The 19,354-nt window shown below is 37.1% G+C and overlaps 1 protein-coding gene across 1 annotated transcript; it reads right to left on the bottom strand.

The window, feature by feature from the left end:
- Window positions 1-2,160: 2,160 nt before the first annotated feature.
- Window positions 2,161-18,351, bottom strand: C3HXorf38 (chromosome 3 CXorf38 homolog). Its single transcript, XM_074300820.1, has 7 exons — window positions 18,072-18,351; window positions 16,406-16,540; window positions 11,164-11,283; window positions 8,736-8,885; window positions 8,251-8,430; window positions 3,764-3,929; window positions 2,161-3,311 (listed from the first exon to the last, which is right to left on the bottom strand). Exons 1-6 carry the CDS (start codon window positions 18,285-18,287, stop codon window positions 3,789-3,791), a joined length of 942 nt encoding a protein of 313 aa, XP_074156921.1. The 5' UTR covers window positions 18,288-18,351; the 3' UTR covers window positions 2,161-3,311; window positions 3,764-3,788.
- Window positions 18,352-19,354: the final 1,003 nt, after the last annotated feature.

Raw genomic sequence — 19,354 nt, 5'->3', positions numbered from 1 at the left:
TGACATTACATGGATACTGAAGGACCAGAGAGATTGTCCACAGATACCACCTTGGAGTTTTATTTTCCAACTCAGATCATACATCTTCCCAATGACATCTTTTATGTTATTTCTCTTTTGCATACATGTAGTTCCCTGATGGCAATATATTACAGCTCAACACCTGCAGCATATCTCTCATCATTGCTCTTTGGATGTTCTCCAAATTTAATTTTTCAGTCTGGTATTCCCATAACTCAGCCATAAGACATCACCCAAAGAATATTGATGTTTAAAAAATAGGCCTTTGTTTCTAGGAGAAGCTTGGGGTTATTAAAAGCTTGTGGAATCACCTCAAGGCAAACCAGCAAACTCTCCCCCTCTGATTCTGGGCCCAATTCTTTATTTGCAATGTGTTCAAGAAACCTGTGTGGGTGTATTCAAATGTTAACAAAATAATAGAATTGTCATATATTGTCATATTGTCATTGTCATATATTAAGAATAGAAAAAGTATAAAAAATTGAATTTCTTTTACATACAGCTTACTTACCTACAAATTTGTATTGATGGACTGGTTTAATGAGTGTTTTGTTTTTTTTTTAACATGGTTTGGAAAATAGGCATTACTCAGCTACTTGGATTTTCCAATGTGTATAGTTAGTCTGAACTTTGGAATGAATGTAGACAAGGATTTCAAGTAGCATTTTTCCACAGCTTAATAGTACTCAACAGAAGAGGGCCATTAAATAATATCTTTTGTGTTACATCTTTCCAAGAAATTTTAATGACATTTATAAGTTATATAGCAGCTACTATGTGCACTATTCTAGGACTTTTACAAAGATCTCATTTGATCCTCATTACTATGCTGGTAGGTAGGTACTATTATTATCACCCCCATTTTGCAGTTAAAGAAACAGGCAAGCAGACCTTGGCTAAAGGTAGTGAATAAGGTCGAATTTGAACTAGGGTCTTCCTGAATCCAAGGCCCAGCATTCTATCCACAGAGCCACCTAAAAACCTTATGTTTTGACATATGCATTAGTGCCCATCTTGTTGGAGAAATCTGTAAGGCTGTGTTTTGCTGTCCTGAGTTAAATGTTTTTTAATAGCTCAGTGGGATCTTATTTTCTTTGTAACTTTTCAGACTTGTTTATTAAAAATTTGGCTTGACCATCTCTAGTCATATGAAAAGCTGCTCTAAATCACTATTGATCAGAGAAATACAAATTAAGGTAACAAGGTAACAAATTAAGGCACTGCCCACCTCTCAGATTGGCTAAGAGGAAAGGAAAAAATAATGAGGAATGTTGGAAGAAATGTGGAAAAAGTGGAACACTGATACATTGTTGGTGGAATTGTGAATAGATCCAACCAATCTGGAGAATAATTTGGAACTGTGCTCAAAAAATTATCAAATTATGTATACCCTTTGACCCAGCAGTGTTTCTATTGAGTTTATATCCCAAAGAGATCTTAAAGGAGGGAAAGGGACCTGTATGTACAAGAATGTTTGTGGCAGCCCTTGTTGTGGAAACTGGAAAATGATTGGATGCCCTTCAATTGGAGAGAATGGCTGAATAAATTATGGTAGGTGAATGTTATGGAATATTATTGAACAATAATATTCTGTAAGAAACGACCATCAGGATGTTTTCAGAAAGGTCTGGAGAGACTTGCATGAACTGATGCTGAGTGAAATGAGCAGGACCAAGAGATCATTGTACATGACAAGAACAATACTACATAATGCTCAATTCTGATGGACATGGCTCTCTTCAACAATGAGATGATTCAAACCAGTTCCACTTGTTCAGTGATGAAGAGAACCATCTATACCCAGAGAGAGAGAACTGTGGGAAGAGAGTATGGACTGTAACATAGCATTTTCACTCTCTCTATTGTTGTTTATTTGCATTTTATTTTCTTCATCATTTTCTTTTCTGGTTTGATTTGATTTTTCTTGTATAGCAAGATAATTGTATAAATATATATATATTTTGGACTTAATGTATTTCTACTATTAGTTATTATACCAAATTTCTACCATTAGTATATATCAAGTATATACCAAGTTATTAGACTGTCATCTAGAGGAGGGGGAATAAGAGAATGGGGGGGGGGGAACTGGAACACAAGGTTTTGCAAGGGCTAATGTTGAAGAATTAACTATCCATATGTTTTGAAAAATAAAAACCTTTAATAAAAAAATGTTATTTGTTACAGAACATTTTATGCTAATGTTTGCTTATTTATTTCTCAAGCCTCCAGCAAGGATTCCTTCAATGCATGTGCAGATTATTCTTCTAAAATTTTTATTAAGATACAAAAATAGGCATATGTATTAGAAGTTAATGCTAATTTCTTGATTGCCTTTTTTGAGTTATAATAAGGCCTATTTCCCTAAGTGTTAGATCCTCTTTCCCTTTTATAGATATTTGAGAATTTATCCCTTAGCATCCTCAAAATGGTATTGTCTCTTGCACAGATCTCCTGAGCACACTTTACCTAGTTTGGCACTTTACTATGCTTTTTCTTGCATAGTTACTTTCCCCTTTTTAGTCCCCCAACTATTCTTATTCTCACTAGTAGGCCTTACTACTGCCCTACTAAGCAATTTAGTTTGGTTTTGGGAGCAGTATCCACTTGACATATCTGAATTTTAATCAAAACCCATTTTTTGTGTCTAACCCATGATTAATTCTTAGTTTAGGAATTTGAAGACAAGGCAGTAAGAAAGAGCAATGCTGTGGAAGTAGACAAATCCATTGATTTAACATATATAAAAGCTAGCTTTGCAGAGACTTTCTATAGATTTCTTTAAGACCAAAGAAAAACCTTTTAACTTTTCATAAGAAAGTAACTATTAGGTAGGAGAAAGTTAAGAGTATAAGAACTTCTAAAAACTGATCTGTGGAGAAGATGGGACACTCAAACTTTTAATCATAAAGAAAAAGAAGACTCAAAGAAAAATCCCTTCCATTTGCTGCTATATACATTCTTCCTCCTTGAATAAAAGTTTCCAATAATGAAGGAGAAGGAGTAAGCATTTATGTAGCACCTACTATATGTTAAGCACTATACAAATATCTCATTTGAGCTTCACAACAATCCTGAAAGATAGGTACTGTTATTATTCCCATTTCACAGCTGAGGAAGCTGAAGCAAACAAGGTTAAATGATTTGTCCAGTCACACAGCTAGTAAGTGTCTGAGATCAGATGTGAACACAAGTTGATACAGCTCCAGGCTTCACCTTGCTGCCTCAATAAAGAGACTGGAATCAAGATGATCTTTTGGTAATGTATTTTATTCTCACTAAAGTAGTCCCTGGAATAAAGAATAAGAGTTTAAAAATTAATTTTTTGAAAGAAAGGGCAGGCAAAAACTAAAGGTGACTTTTTGGGTTTGTTTTCACAGAATAATCACAAATATTTCAAAAAATTTTCAGTTCTTCCTCTTAAGAAATAAGCATTTTTATTAAATGGCAATTTCAGAGATAGCCTCCCCCCATTTAATCTATTATAGATATAAAATTAATTCTCTTAAAAGTAAAACAATATAGTTTTATTTGTTTACAATAGTTTGTATAAGAATTGCTGAATTTTGTCATATGTCAATTTGCTTTTCACATTTAAGAAAACCATTATCTGAAACAAATCAAGGACATAGCCTGTTCTTTCTTACAAAGTCATTTTCCAGCAGTAAATATCAACTGAAATCTTTAAATCCAAACACCATTTGAATCCTGTCCCTTAGTTGAAAGGGGCATTAAAACTCACCTTCACCTCCAGCAGTTCAAAGCATCTACTTCGCAGATTCCTTTGTACAGCTTTTTTGGTTCTGTGGATTAAAATCCTCCAACTTTTGTATTTCTTCTTCAAAATGAACTCTAAGATCCTTGTTGTTTCTTAGGAAGACCTTCATTGCTTCTACATTTCTTATGACCTAAAATAGGGAGATTCAATAAAACATGAAAATTGAAAACTACAATCACAAACTTTTCATTTTAAGCTAAGTCCTAGAGGTGAGGGAAGTTACCTTATGATAGCAAATAATCATCTATCTTTCTAGTTTTCTCAGCTTATGTCTACATAACAAGGTGTTAATTCCCTTCATGTCTCTAATCTCCCTTGTCAGTATCTTTCTTAATAATGCATCTTGAATTCAATCCTCCAAATGTGATATAACTAGTACAAGTACCATGGAATTATCATGACTTCTTTTGTCCCCATATTAATGCCTAAAGAATAATGCTTTTATCGATGAGAAGCCTACCCCATTTTTTCTCCTGAATTTTAATTTTTAGCTATTTTTGACTTGCCAAAAACAACAAATATGGTCATTTTCCCATTCAAAGTAAAAAACAAGAACAATATGAAACAATGTATTACGGATGTACAGCTTCTTAAAGTATATAGTATATATCATATACATTGTTACATATAACTATAATAAATTCAACATGTTGGTTCTAGAGTTATGTTTCCCTCCAAATTTGCTCTTCTATTCAATTAATTTTTTTAAAAATTGATCCTCTTTTCTTCCTGGGTATTGCATCACTATACCACATCCTCTCATTTTCTTTCCACCCCAAGCCTCTAAATGCCCTCCCTTATAACAGATAAGCAGAGTCAAGCAAGGCAGATCTTGGCCATCTGAGAGCATGTGTCTTATCATGCATCTTTAGTCCCTCACTTCAGTCTGGTGGGAAATAAGCTTTGCCCTTCATTTTCTTAACCTTATACTGCCTGCCTTTGAATTGGAGCAGGAGTACCAAGGCATTTAATTTTTCTATGAAAGTATTTTAGCAGAATTTATTAAAAAGTCTAAATAATAAAAAGAGCGGTGAGCATCTTCACACTTTGAAAGATCATGTGAAAGATGCCTTATGGCTCCAGCCCAATCCAACATAGTGTTCTACTAAGCCTGAAGCTTCATTCTGATGAACATACCACTTGGACAGCTGTCACTTGATTCAAACACAGCCTGAACAGCTGCTGATCCCATTTGGCTCTTTTGCTGAAAGTCTTCTACAATCATTTGTTTACATGTGCTGTCTATTTTAATATAGTCCCCTTATTTATAATTTTATGTATTGTTAGGGCTCAGGAAAACTACAGAAAATGGAAGATTAAGAGCTATGGCTGTTCTCCTGTCCTTTGCTATCCTTAAGGAGACTTCACACATTCTATTCACATACCACTGTAACATTTATATTCAAGTTCTAGGGTACCTAATGGTTTCAAGTCAGTCCCAAGTCATTCCACTTCTATTATCAGCATTGAAAAGAATGAAACTTTGGATTATTAAGTATGAGGGGGAAAAGTTTTGGGGCCCCATACTATAATGAATGGCAACCATCTGGGAGGAAGGGAAAACTCTTCCCTCATAGTGTCTCAGGAGTGTCCCTGTCTACTGCTCTTCCGTCATTTTCTTTTAGATATTTTAGCATGGAAATTGGGCATAGGTATTGGAAAAGAAAAATGAGAAAATATGGTGGTGATGGCAGTGGAGATGAGTGTCCCAGTGCGGGCTTTTCTAACTAATCGGACCAACATTCCACAACTGAGAACACAGAAGGTAGCAATTTTCACGTCTGCCATAAGGAAAATAAATGCTGACTCAAATGTCAATTTAAAATAGCAAGGCAGAATTAAAGATGTGCTAGAAAAACAGAAGATTTGGTAAATAACAAATCCCTTCTTTACTGAAGATAAAAATGATTTGTGATTTAAAAAAAAAGAAAATTCTTTTTTTTTAAGGCTGAGGTTAATTGACTTGCCCAGGGTCACATAGCTAGGAAGTGTTAAGTGTCTGAGACCAAACTTGAACTCGGACACTCCTGAATTCAGCTCTATCCACTGCTCCACCTAGCTGCTCCCCAAAAAAGAAAATTCTAAAAGCTTGGATAGGGCTCTGGGAAGATAGCAGAGTACCTCAGAAAATTTCAAGCTCTCCAGATTTCCCTCACTAACAACAAATTTGCTCCTCAAGGTGAACAAAGACTGGTGAAAAAGATGACCTGGGGCAATCAGGCATCCTCTTGGGGCAAGACCTGAAGAAAGACCACAGAACTGTATTTAAACTTTGTGAAGTGAAAACACCTCCAGACTAGCTTCACAGAAAAAGAAGCAAGAAACCCTGGGGCTAGCAGGTTTGGCTGCAGCCTCAGCAGGAACCACAGGAACTTTAACCTCCCCAACAGTATGGGGAAATCCCAGAAACTGAGGGAACCTCAACTGATTAGGGAATGCAGAAGCAATGGGATGCTGATGGCTGAGGATACTCGCAGGAGGGAGGAGGTTTTGGTTTGGGGTTCCTCCCACCCCAGGATTAGAGGTTGTTACACTAATAGTTCTCACTAAAAATATGTTACAATAATAACAATGAATAGACAAAGAAAGAACCAAATCATAGGTTGGGGATAAATCTTCAGTTTACTGAAGTATAAATGAAAGCTTCTTGTACTCCAAAGAGTAATGTTAAATGACTGCCCAGAAAGAATTTGTAGAAGAACTAAAAAAAGACTTAAAAAATGAATGAGAGGTTAAGGAAAAACTAACAAAAATAAACTATCAAAAAAAAAAAAAAAGCAAGGTTATGAAAAAAAAGAAAAGAGATAGTTTTAAAGAAAACAATTCTTTGAAAATTAGAATTGGATAAATTCCAATTGATTTATGATGGACAGAATCAGCTACATCCAGAAAAGGAACACTGGGAAATGAGTGTAAACTGTTATTTTTACCTTCTGAATCCAGTTCTTCCTGTGCAACAAGAAATTCGGTTCTACACACATATATTGTATCTAGAATATACTGTAATATATTTAACATATATAAGACTGCCTGCCATTTGGGGGAGGGGGTTGGGGGAAGAAGGGAAAAAATCTGAATAGAAGTAAGTGCAAGGGATAATGTTGTAAAAAATTACCCATGCACATGTACTGTCAAAAAAAAAAAAGTTATAATTATAAAATAAAATAAAAATTAAATAAAAAAAAGAAAAAAAAAAAGAAAATTAGAATTGGATAAAGGGAAACCAATCAAGCTATGAGAACAAGAAATAACAAAGTATAAAAAATGAAAAAATGTGAAACACCTGATAAGAAAACAACAGATCTGGAGAAGAGATAAATAATTGGACTACCTGAAAGGTGTGACCAAAAAAAAAGGACCTTGACACTATAATGCAAGAAATAAAGAAAAATTTCCTGAAGTGATATAATATGAGGGGAAAGAAGAAATAGAAAAAAATCCACCAATCATCACCTCAAAGAGATCTTTTGTGGAAAATACATAGGAATATTATTGACAAATTTTGAAACTCCCAGATCAAAGGAAAAATTTTGCAACAAAAATTCAAGAGTTAGCAAGGATAGGAAATAATACATAAACCCTACAAGGATCAGGACTAGAATTTATTAGAAAAATAGAGCTGGTAATCAGTGAACTTAGACAAAGTCAAAAATTTAAACGAGAGAAATCTACATTATATGTCAGCCATATTAATATTATTTTAGATGCACATTTACATATAGGTAAATGCACATGTATATGTAAACATATATATATATATATGTCTCAGTAAATATGGGTATTCAAGATATTCTGGTGATTCTAGTCTAAGTAGCCCTACAATGCTTCTGATGTCTGTCTATATAGTGTTGTTTCTCCTGCTTTTTTATAGTTCTCAAGTGAGAACCTTGCCTCATGTTTTACAGAAACTGAGATCATATACTGTGAGCTCTGTCTTTCTCATCTCATAGATGCCTCCTGTCTTACAGGATGAGGAAGTTAATTTTCTACCTACTCCAATGATTCTACCTCCAACCTACAATTCTACATTCAGAAGCCTTCGCCAACCCTTAATTCTAGTGCCTTCTTTCATTTATTTCTCATTTATCCTGTATGTGACTTTTTTTTTTTTTTTTTAACACATTTTCAGTTATTTCTATATTGGATTGTGAATTTCTTGAGGGCAGGTACTGTCTTTTGCCTCCTTTTGTATACCCAACACTATGCAAAGTGCTTAGTATATAGCTGACACTTAATAAATATTTGTTGCCTGACTGACATACTTTTGACATACCAACTAGGATTCATACTTAAAAGTATATATAGTAATTTGTATTTGTGAGATATTCATTACTAGTAAGTACTTGGTTTATAAACCAGAATAGGAAATGTTCATAATAAGCATGCCTTAGACTAATAACATTTCCTAACAGATTAAAAAAATTTTTTGACACACAACAAGTGCATTTTACCTCTTCAGGTGATACTGCTTGCTCCTCTACTTGAAAATAACTCTCTTGAAGTTTTTCCCTTAATAATTCCATTTCTATTTCATTAATTTCACTTTCATTGAGATAAATTCTGGTTTTACTTTCAGCTCCATCCAACTGATCCTCTCCGGGAATATGGACAGCCCAATCAGATGTCAGTAGCTAGTTGGTAACATAAAAGAAACATATATTAATTTATTCACATTCAAAACACATATTTTAAAAATCATTCAACAGGAATTATGATTATTAAAAGCTATTAATTCAGGATGTATTGATATCATTTTGACAGAAAAAAGCATCTACGTATAGGAGGATTTCAGGTCGTATGTGAACTTATCTGGAGAACTTTTTTTCTGTATCAAAATCCTAAAACTGAGATTAAAGCTCTATCTGATCCAAACTTCAGATGTTTCCAAAATTTTCTTCTTTCTTCCATGTATCATATTTTTATCAGAAGTTTTTACCTGTTCTACTCTGGCACTTGTGGCTGCAATTTCTGGGATATTTCGGAATTCATTCAAAAAACTTTGAATCTTCTTCTGAAAATCTTCTAGCCATGTAGAAGAGACTTTCATTTCTGAAGAGTGCATGATTTCATTACGACACTTAATCACCTAAAAATAAAAAGGAATCTCAGAATCTTCAAATTTGTATAGAACTTTAAAACTAACTCATACTCGACTGAAAATGTCTCCACATCATCCTCACCATTCTGGGAAATATACTGTCTCTTAAATCAGTCCCTCTGTTTCTGAATAATTCTAATTGCTAAGAAGTTTTTCCTTATATGAAGATGGAATTTGCTTCCTTTATTTTGTCAAGTGTTCTGACTTCAGTTCATTACACCAATCAGAAGAAGCCTAATATCTTTTCTCTATGTGCTAGCCCTACATGTAATTGCAGAGAAAATAATGTCACCTCAAATCTTCTCCTCTCCCGGTTAAACATTCCCTGACTTAAACTGATTTTAATAAGATATGAACTATCCTTTTTCTGTATGCTTTCTGGCTTATCAATGTCCCTCTGAAATATGACTTCCAAAACTGGAATATTCTTGATGTGAACTGCGTGGAGTAAAATAGAGCAGAACCATGATGTCTTTTATTCTGGATATTTCGCCTCTCTTAAAGAAGTTTAAAGTTAACATTAGTTTGGTTTTTTTGTTGCCAGATTACACTCTTACCCTAGCCTACCAAAGCCCCAAGGTCTTATTCATGTTAATTGCTTTGCCTTAATTGCTATTTAGCCTTAATCAATGAATGGGGGCAACCTCAGTTAAACTGAGTTTTTAGCTTAAAAAAGGACAATCCCGATGCCTGCATCCAGGGCCATCTCCAGTCCTCCTGAGCTATATCTGACCCCTGTGCTCAATTACCTGAAGGAGAAAGTGAGGCAGGTGACCTTGCACAGTTCTCCCTCACTTAAATCCAACATATGTCACAGCATTATGTCCTTAAGATTGTGTTCCTCTTCAAGAACGAAGGACAAACAACAGCAGCTATCTAGCTAAGATTTCCCCATCTTCTATTTGTAAAGTTGATTTTTTGAACCCAGGTATGGGACTTGACATTTGTAACTATTACATTTTTAAATTTGGTTCATCTATAGCTTTAAAAAGTTAAATCTTCCCCCCACCCCCGGCTGTCATTCAATATGTAATCTCTTCCAGCTTTTGTATTATCAATAAATCTGATACAACTGCCTTTCCCTTCTTCCAAGTTACTAATAAAAAAGAGCAGTAGAGAGCCAAAGAGAGGTCCTTGAGCATCATCACATAAGATGTTCAGCTCTCATGGACTTAATTATTCATCCATCTATGCAGATTACTCAGAAATCTGCATATTTAGCACCTTTCCCCTGAGCATTAGTTCTGCATCACCAATTATCTACTGTACATTTCAAAATGTCTGTTAAGTCATCCCAAACATAAACACGTACAAACTTGAACTTATCTTGCTCCTCCCTCCCTAACTTCCCCTCTTCCAGACTAGCCTGTTTCTGTTGAAAGCTACCACCATTATTCCAGTACTTCAGGTTTTCATCACTAGGATTTTCCTGTAACTTCTTATTCTCAGCCCACATATCCAATCAGTTACTAGAATTTGCTATTTCTACCTCCATAGCATTGCCTGCATTGCCTGGATCTAGCTCTTTCACTAATCTTAATTCAGGCTCTCATGGCTTCTGAAATAGATCATTAGCCTCTATTTTTCTACTCATTTTTATACAAATAGCTTCCTATTGCCTCTAGGATAAAATATAAATTCTCCTTTTAATGCCCTTGACAACCTAGTCCCAATCTATCTTTCCAGTTTCACTGAGGTACCTTCAGAGAAGTAGCAAGCTTGGGTTGGGGGTCAGGCTACATTCAAATCTGGTCTCAGGCACTTACTAGCAAGTTATGTAACTTCTTTTTGCTTCAGCTTCCTCAACTGTTAAGTGGGGATAATGACATTTACTACTTTGAAAGGTTGTTGTGACAATTAAATAAAATCATATTTGTAAAGGACTTTACAAATATGTAACTCACTGCAGGCTGATAGCAGGTGCTATGTAAATGTTTATTTTCCCCTTCCTTAGATAGTTACTTCCTGAGTTATTCTTTATGATTTAACCATACTGGACTTTTCTCTGTTCCTCACACACAAAACTCTGTATTTAATCCCCAATCCTATCAGAAACTTAATTAAGTTGTTTTTTTTCAATCTTTCATTTTTTTTCCTCTATGAATCAGAGGTTCTCAATAGGAAAAGTTTTTCCTACACTTGATATTTTCCAGTGAAGGTGGCTACTCAACTAACAAGCTCACTGGCATTTAAGGTTGACTTAAAATTTTATACCAGACAATTTAAATGCTTAGAAGTACCTAAGTACTTTTTCTGAAGTGCTTACCTCTCTAACTTTCTTTCGGTCAATTCTGAAGTGATCACAGGAGTTGATAAGATTTAGAAGAGCAACTGCATCACATTCCTCAGGTCCTTTTTTGTCTGCCAGTCCCCTGGGCATAAAAGCCTGCAGTACAGAGCCCACAAAATTTTCATTTTATTTAGGAAGCTTCAAATCATTCATCATAACTCTATTTCCCTAAGGATAACAACTAAAGTTCTTTTAGTCTTCAAATAACAAACAAATCTGCCTGAACCAGGTTTCTGGTGAATCCTAAGTATAAGTTGGGCAGTAGGATTTTAAATAATCATAGAACTTTCTTTTTTTTCTATAATTTTATTTTTAAATTTTTTTATTATAGCTTTTTTATTTACAAGATATTTGCATGGGTAATTTTTCAGCACTGACAATTGGAAAACATTTTGTTCCAACTTTTCCCCTCCTTCCCCCCACACCCCCTAGATGGCAGGTAGACCAATACATGTTAAATATGTTAAAGTATAAGTTACATACAACATATGTATACATGTCCATACAGTTATTTTGCTGTACAAAAAGAATCAGACTTTCAATAGTGTACAATTAGCCTGTGAAAGAAATCCAAAATGCAGGCAGACAAAATTAGAGGGATTGGGAATTCTATCTAGTGGTTCATAGTCATCTCCCAGAGTTCTTTCACTGGGTATAGAATCATAGAACTTTCTGAAAGAAATCTCAAAGGAAGGGCTTTATCCAATCTGATTGTTTTTTTAACCCCAAGTAAAAATTATTAACCCATGAAATTTTCAAAGATCTTTAAGAATATTCCACAACCTTTCCTAGTAACCTATGCATTTCACAATTCTAATCCTTACTAGGTTTTTTCATTGAAATGCTAGTGGTTGTACTGTTAAAGTAGTAAAGCATTTGGTCCCTCAAATAGATACATTCTATAATGGAAAAGTAAAGATAGTCGATAAGTAAAAGAAACATCTATACAATACAACCTACCACAGCTCATGATTCAGTGTCACAGAAACGAAAATAGATGTCTAAGAAAGATTATACATATACACACACATAAATATTTATATCTATCTATATTCTACTCATGAAAACACAATCCAAAGAGTGGATGGAGTAGACTACATAGAATACAGAAGATGTTTGTGCTAAAGGTGACACAACTTTTGAAAATTTAATCTTGATCTTAACTTTTTCATGTACCTTATAGTTACTGAAAAAACAAGACCAAGAAAATTGCAAAACTCATTACATCAAAATATGTATATATACATATATTATAAATAGTATCTCCCTTAGATTGCTGTATATTTTAATGCATATTTTAAAATAAATGCACACATACACATATGATAGCGTCCCAACTGTTTTGTGCAGCTTTAAGATTTTATGATTTTAAATATATATACATATATATATACATATATATATATATATAAATTTTAAAGCACTACTGTCAAGTGTAAAATAACTTAGCCTAGTATCTCTCCCCTTCACTCCATAACTTAATTTTTTTTCCTTCTTAAAATCATACTGCATACAATAGAAAACAGAAAAATCTTTGAATTTCACAAATTCTCTAGTTCATGATAGACATGGTCCTAAGACTTGATTGTCAAATTTTTCTTCCTCCTTTCTTCTTTCCAAGTCACTAATGTTTTATTGTGCATTTAAGTCTTATTGTCTCTTTTTATTTGAGTTCACAGACTATCAGCTTTTCCTATGGAAGTTTAACTTGATGTAAATCAATTATCACAAGAAAGAGACCAAAAGAATCTTGAACCTGCTTTAACAGCAAATACTCTTTGCCAAGGGAAGAGAAAGCAGCCAAAGGCAATACTGGCAGACTATAAATACTTGTAAAATCTTATAGAGGAAGATGGTGGATGATTATGAGCACTATCAGCTCATGAAACAGTGAAAAGAAGGACAAATTTATAGAAAAACTTGGCATGAACCATAACCATGCCAGATTATTTGAAAAGCAGTTAACAATAAAAAAGGAAGAAAAAAAAAAGGACAAAGACACCATTTCAGTAGTTTTTTTCTCCATATAATGCAGTATAGCTATGTCATGTCTACTTTTAACATATGGCTCCTGCGTGAAGAAGTAGAAGAGGCACTGATAAAACAACATGGACAAAACGGCTGGGTGAGCCCATGTTATACTTAGAAGGAGCTTGTGCTAGAGGTAAAAACTGAGGAATCAATTTTCAAGATACCTGAAAGAGGGAAGGGAGGATAATAAACACTTGGGGGAGAAAATCATGTCGTTACTGAAAAATGAGACTTAAGAAAATGGCAATAATTACTAGATCAAATGCAACCCTATCTCTGCAAACCCATCTCTACAAAAATCTTTGGATAGAACAATGCCTTCACATGCATTCAGGCCATCCTCAATGACCTGAGAGGAGAAACAGTAGGCTCTCACAAGCCACCTTTCAAAGCAAACTAGAAGACTTTCCATCTTTAGTATCACACAAATGACTGAAAAGCACATAAGATCCCACTTTCTTGTTTATTAACTACAAAAAACGCTTAATTTGGTAGAGTAAAATATTCCCAAGCATTGGTCACAATCATATAAGAATGCTATTAAGAGATTACAATATAATTATAGATTAAAGGATCATAGTTAAACCTGAAAAAGACTTTGGAAGTTATTTAGCACAATGCCCTCAGGAAAAGGAGGCTGAAGATAGTAAAAGGCAGAAGCGTATTCAAATTTAGGTCTTCTGACTAAATTTAGCACTTTTTCTGCTCTACAACAGAATTACTTTGTTCTAAAATATCTGATTATTAATACAAAGCAAAGAATATGACAGAAGATATATGTATATCAAAAGTATTTGCTGCTGCCATGGAAAATGTCAATAATTGGTCTAAATAGAAGAGGTATATGCCCTTGAGACCAGAAATTCTTAAATTGGCTTCTATGTCATGGGATCCATGGATAGATTTCAGAAGGCCCATGAATTTAGATGGGGGAAAAATCCCACATTTTTATTTTTACTAAATAAAAAAATTGCAGTTATGTTCTTCTGAAAAGGGATATTTGGATTTCACCAGACTACCAAAGGGATTCATGACATAAAAGAGGTTAAGAACCCCTATTTTATTTATTTATTTATTCTCTACTTACAAAGATCTTTTTAAAAAAAATTTTTATTAATTTTATAATCATATCATTATGACTAGAAAAGAAGTTGGGCTGGTCACATTATGAGAATTAAAATTAGATACCCTACCATTTCCACTGAAGATCTAGGTGAAGGCCCCCAGTACTTTGGGTGAGCAGTTTGTGGAAAATGTACAAGAGGATAATCGATATAGAAATAGAAAGGACTTCAAGGATCATCTAGTACTACCCTTTAAGAGAATATGGTTAAGGGACATGGGATAAATAGCGGTGATTGTTATTTGCACAACTGGATGAGATTAGAGTCCCCAAAGAAACCCAAAATGGTTCTATGAGTTGACACTGTTACCTAATAATCCTCTCCTCCTAATAAAAAAAACTAGAATAAAAGCTAACCATTTCTAATAGCAAATCTTGTTCTATTCCTATAGTCTATCACCTTTCAACTGAGAGAGTAGAAATATGCTTTAGTTCTTATCAACTAAGATTGACCTGATACTGGTCTGAATTATGCTGTCTCTGTATTTTTCTTTATATTTTTGTGATCATACTATATGGCCATCAAATAACTCCTTGATTCTGTTTATTCACTCTGAATCATTTCATACAAAATTTCCCACATTTCCCTGAATTCCTTATATTTGTTATTAATATGATGCAAAAATAATCTTTGTTTATGAGTCTAACTGATGATACATAGAGGAATCATATTCATAAACTAGTTATCCATTCCCTAATCTACCCCCTTTTCACTTCTAGTTTTTTGCCATTACAAAAAAGCACCATTATTTTACAAAGCCACAGGAAATATAAAGTCAGTCAGGTATAAATTAGTCTGCATCTCCTTAGGACTACCAAATCAATCCTTAGGGTAAATTTTGTTCTCCTACTCTCCAGAAATGGTTATTCTGGCCAATATGAGTTGACCTAAAGTTTTTATTTATGGAATATATTCTGGAAGACCTTCACCCTACCGTCTCCTCTTTATTTCTTCCCCATCTGCCTTTATAAAATATACCAGAAGTTTCTTTTTTAGGTCAGTGGAATGACTCCAGTTATTGTTACAGTTCCTGCTCAACTGGGGATGTGGGAGAGAACCCACATTATCTTCATAGTCCTGAGATTCTTTCCATTTGTCATAGCCCCCAAACTCTGAGGTTCAGACTAGCTGTTACTGGTCCTATGCCACAGAGTCACTAAAATCCCAGAATCACCTCAAACTCAGCATGTCCAAAACTGAACTCAATCTCCGTCTTTCTAAGCTCTTCCCTCTTCTTCACTTCTGTTGGTAAAGACCTCACTGCTCTCCCAGCCACCCAAGTTTCCTTATTACCACCCCCCAAAATGTGGCCTCCTATATCTCCTGCATTCATCTATCCCCACCCCTATACACACATAATCCAGGCCCTCATTCAGCCTGCTTGCAGAACCCTCTAACTGATCTTCCACACCTATGACAAACACAGATCCCTGCTCCGAAGATTCAGCTGTTCCCTATACTTTCTAGAACAAAATACAAACTCCTGTGGGATTTTAAAGCTCCCATAATCTAGTTCCAGCCTGTCTTTGCAAGCTAATTACATGTTCCCATTTCACCCAGAGGGGCCTACTAACCCATACACACCATTCCATCTTTTCATGAATTCTCCCCCATAGCCCTCTTGATCTTCACCTTCGCCTTGGAACACTAAGCTCCCTTAAGGTCCTTTCTTATACTCCAATGAACAGCATCCTTCACTTTTTTCATTACTTTGTATTTATATGTATCTACATATTCATCTGACTCTATCATGTGACTACTGTTACTTATCCATGGAGCAGAATGTAAGTTCCTTGAGGGTTGGGATCTGTCCCTTTTTTGTCTTCATATTCCCAGCAGCCAGCTCAGTGCCTGGTTCATAAGAGGCTTACCAAAGGTATGTTGAACACAGTGACAGGCACTTAGTAGATAATAAATGTTTATTGACTGATTGAATTGAGTTAAATCCCACCTATACTCCATATCTGGGCTCCCACAGCTCTAAATCTGAGTCATACCTTGGTTCAGAGACGTAACTTTAAGATAAGTACCTGTGAAAAAAGTCTTAGATAACAAGAAATTACCTTTGCCAGTTCCCAGGGATCAAAAGGCCAGCGTTCGGGCTTACAGTTTCCCCAGTAGATATCTCCATTTCTGTTGGTGTGATGTTTCAAAATCTCCTTTTTCCATTCTGTACACACCTGACATTGAGGTTGAAACTAAAAGGGATAAGGGAGAGAAAATGAAACGGGATACTCCGGACAAAAAGTGTTTGTTTGGAATGGTAGCCAGCATGTAGTAAGTGATTAGTAAATGCCTTAAGCAAGCGTTTGCCATCACTTTTCAGTTTAGGTCACAAGGATAATTATAATTGGAAAGGACCTTAGAAGTCACCTAGGCTCATTTCCTTATTTTGTAAGTTAAGAAAAGGAGGCTCGGAGGTTGTCACTTGCTCATACAGCTAGGAAAGGCTAGAGCTTGGATATGGACCAAATCCCACCCCCACCCCCCCCTTTGCCACACTAAACGTTAGTTTAGCAAACAGCTGAGGGGGAAGTTTGCTGTGGGAAGACTGGCTGTAGTTTGACACCTGACATTAAATCCACTAAAAACAAAGTCCCACAAGAGCAGCCTCTGGGGAAAAATTCGCTCACTTAGAGTCGGGCTAGGTAGTCCACAGGATTTCCACCTAATCCCCAAGTATCTCATCCATTTGGGGTAAGGGGCAGCGTCCGGCCGACAAGCCCATGCCAAGAAGAATGAGGAAAGCTGGGGCTCTGTCTCCAGACTCTAACAAGGCAAATCGGTTGACAAGTATTTTTAAAGCATTTTACTAACAGGCAGGTGTGGCGGCTAAAAGGCAGAAGATAACCGGGAGTCCCAAAGAGCTCACTCCTCATACCTGGGGGTGGGAGGTGGAGCAACAATATGTAAACCAGGGACAAAGGTACAAATAAAATGTACAGGAAATTGGAGTTCATCAGCACTCCGTCACCGGGAATCGGAAAGGGTTTCCTGGTGGAATTTTAGCAGGGACTTCAAAGAAGGCAGGCGATTCCAAGCATGGGAGAACACCGCAGAAAATGCCCAGTCTGGAGAGGGGGGGTCCAGAGTCAAGCAACGCCGAGCTCCCGGTCCCGGGGTAGCGGAGTAGTGTACCGTGGGTGGCGGGAGCAGGTGTAAGGTGGCTAGAAAGGCAGGAGGACCGGGCTTTTTATTTTATTCATTCTGAAGGTGACAGGGAGCCGCTGCAGCTTACAGAACAGGGGTGATGGGGTCAAATCTGTGATAAAGATCCGAAGATGCCATCTGGATTGTGAGCCTGAGTCACCGGGAGGATGGCGGTCCCCTCCGCAGTAATAGCGGGGTTAGGAAGAAAGGATGGATGGGGGAGGAGGAGCGGGGAGAGAGTTTTAAGATGTCTACCGGACTCCAGTTCGAGGTGCGAGTCTAGAGGTTGGGGAGACTTTACGGTGAAATATAATCTAATTAAGTCTGGGGGAGCTGAGATGCACAATTATGAGAAATCAAGGTCTGCGGCGTAATACCTGGAAAGGGGGACGGGGCTGAATTTTTACAAGTTTGTTTCCAAGGCAGCTCGGTCTCTGGTGGGAAGCTCTGGGGTCCCTCGCCTCCCCTGGTCGGAGGGCAGAAAAAATGGGGACAAAAGGTGGGACTGGAAAGCGAAGGCAGCCAGGTTGGGAAGGAGAGAGACGGCGCGAGCACGCAGCCCCGGGATGCCCTCCTCACCTGCCGAGCCCGGGGGGTGCAGCGCGCGCCTCCGCTGCAGGAGGCGCGGGGGCCCAGGCTAGGGGCCCCAGACAGGATGCGCTGGTGGAAGGCATCCAGCTCGGCGCGGATGAAGCCCTGTAGGCAGCCCCGCAGCAGCAGCAGGCAATGGCCCGCCTTGACCCAGTTCTTGTAATTGGTGCAGTTGAGGCGCAGGGCCAGCTCCGAGAGCACCATCTGTGCGGGAGCCCCGGAGGCTCCCGGAGCAGGAAGTGCCCCTCGGCGTCCGGGGAGTGGCACCGAAGAACTGTGCGCATGCCCGCCCTCTGGTTGGGCGGGAATGGGGAGGAGTCCGTAGTCACCATCGGGTCTCCCGCTGTTTCTCCCTTCTCTAGCTTCTCTCAGCTTCCGGAGGTCGGGGTGGCGTGCCCATGCCCCGCCCCCTGCCCCTAGCACGCGCGTCTCCCAATCTTGTTCCGAGAGTAGCGTGCAGCACCACCCGTCCACTTTGCGCCGTCCCGCAGTCCTCGAACGGTCCAAGTTGTGGGGAAATTCTGTCGTGCTTAGTCCTTCTTAAAAGGAACATTTTTTTGATCCCTTCGTTTTGTTGATTGTTTGGCTTAAAACCCGGGGTGCCTGGAGCAGTTTTATGTTAAGACTTTTTAAACATATCTTTTGTCTTTACTTTTGTTTATGAACATATCCATCCCTTTCCCTCTCCGGGAGTCCTCCCCATGCGACAAAAATCACGAGATTGGGGATTGAGGGAAGCACTTCTGCAAAACCAGTCTACCTACAATTTGGACTTGAGCAATATTTCACACCCACCATCCCCCATCTCAGCAAAAGAAAGTGTTTTTCATATGACTTCTCTGTAATGTGATAAAGGATTTCAACATTAGCATCATCTTTGAGATGATTTTGTGCAGGGCTCGGAGTTGAGTAGACTCAGTTTCCCGGATTCTAATCTGGCCTTTTACTAACTATAAGACCCTGGGCAAGTGTCTCGGTTTATCATCTATAAAGATGAGCTTGGAGAACGAAATGGCAAATCACTCAGAATCTGCCAAGAAAGCCTTAAATGGGATCACAAAGTTGGGAACGAATGAACGGTAACTGAGATGATGGTTTTAGTGAAAGAACAACCTGGGGGCGGGAGTCTGTACAGCCTCTTGTTAAATGTGATTTGAAAAGGCTTAATTCGAAACCAATAGTTCTTTTGTATCTCCAGCTTCAAGCCCAATGTTTGACTCATAAATCCTTAATCCTGGATATATGAAGATTTTGCATGTATTTTCCGAAGT

The sequence above is a fragment of the Sminthopsis crassicaudata genome, chromosome 3 (genome assembly GCF_048593235.1).
Source record: "Sminthopsis crassicaudata isolate SCR6 chromosome 3, ASM4859323v1, whole genome shotgun sequence".
Taxonomy (NCBI): Eukaryota; Metazoa; Chordata; class Mammalia; order Dasyuromorphia; family Dasyuridae; genus Sminthopsis; species Sminthopsis crassicaudata.
This window is presented reverse-complemented; position numbering and strand designations above follow the sequence as displayed.

Coding starts and splice junctions, on each gene's coding strand:
- C3HXorf38 (XM_074300820.1), bottom strand. CDS start 18,287: ATGGTGCTCTCGGAGCTGGCCCTGCGCCTCAACTGCACCAATTACAAG. Junction 16,541..18,071: donor GCACCCCCCGGGCTCGGCAG/GTGAGGAGGGCA, acceptor TATCCCTTTTAG/TTTCAACCTCAATGTCAGGT. Junction 3,930..8,250: donor AAGCAGTATCACCTGAAGAG/GTAAAATGCACT, acceptor TCCCTATTTTAG/GTCATAAGAAATGTAGAAGC.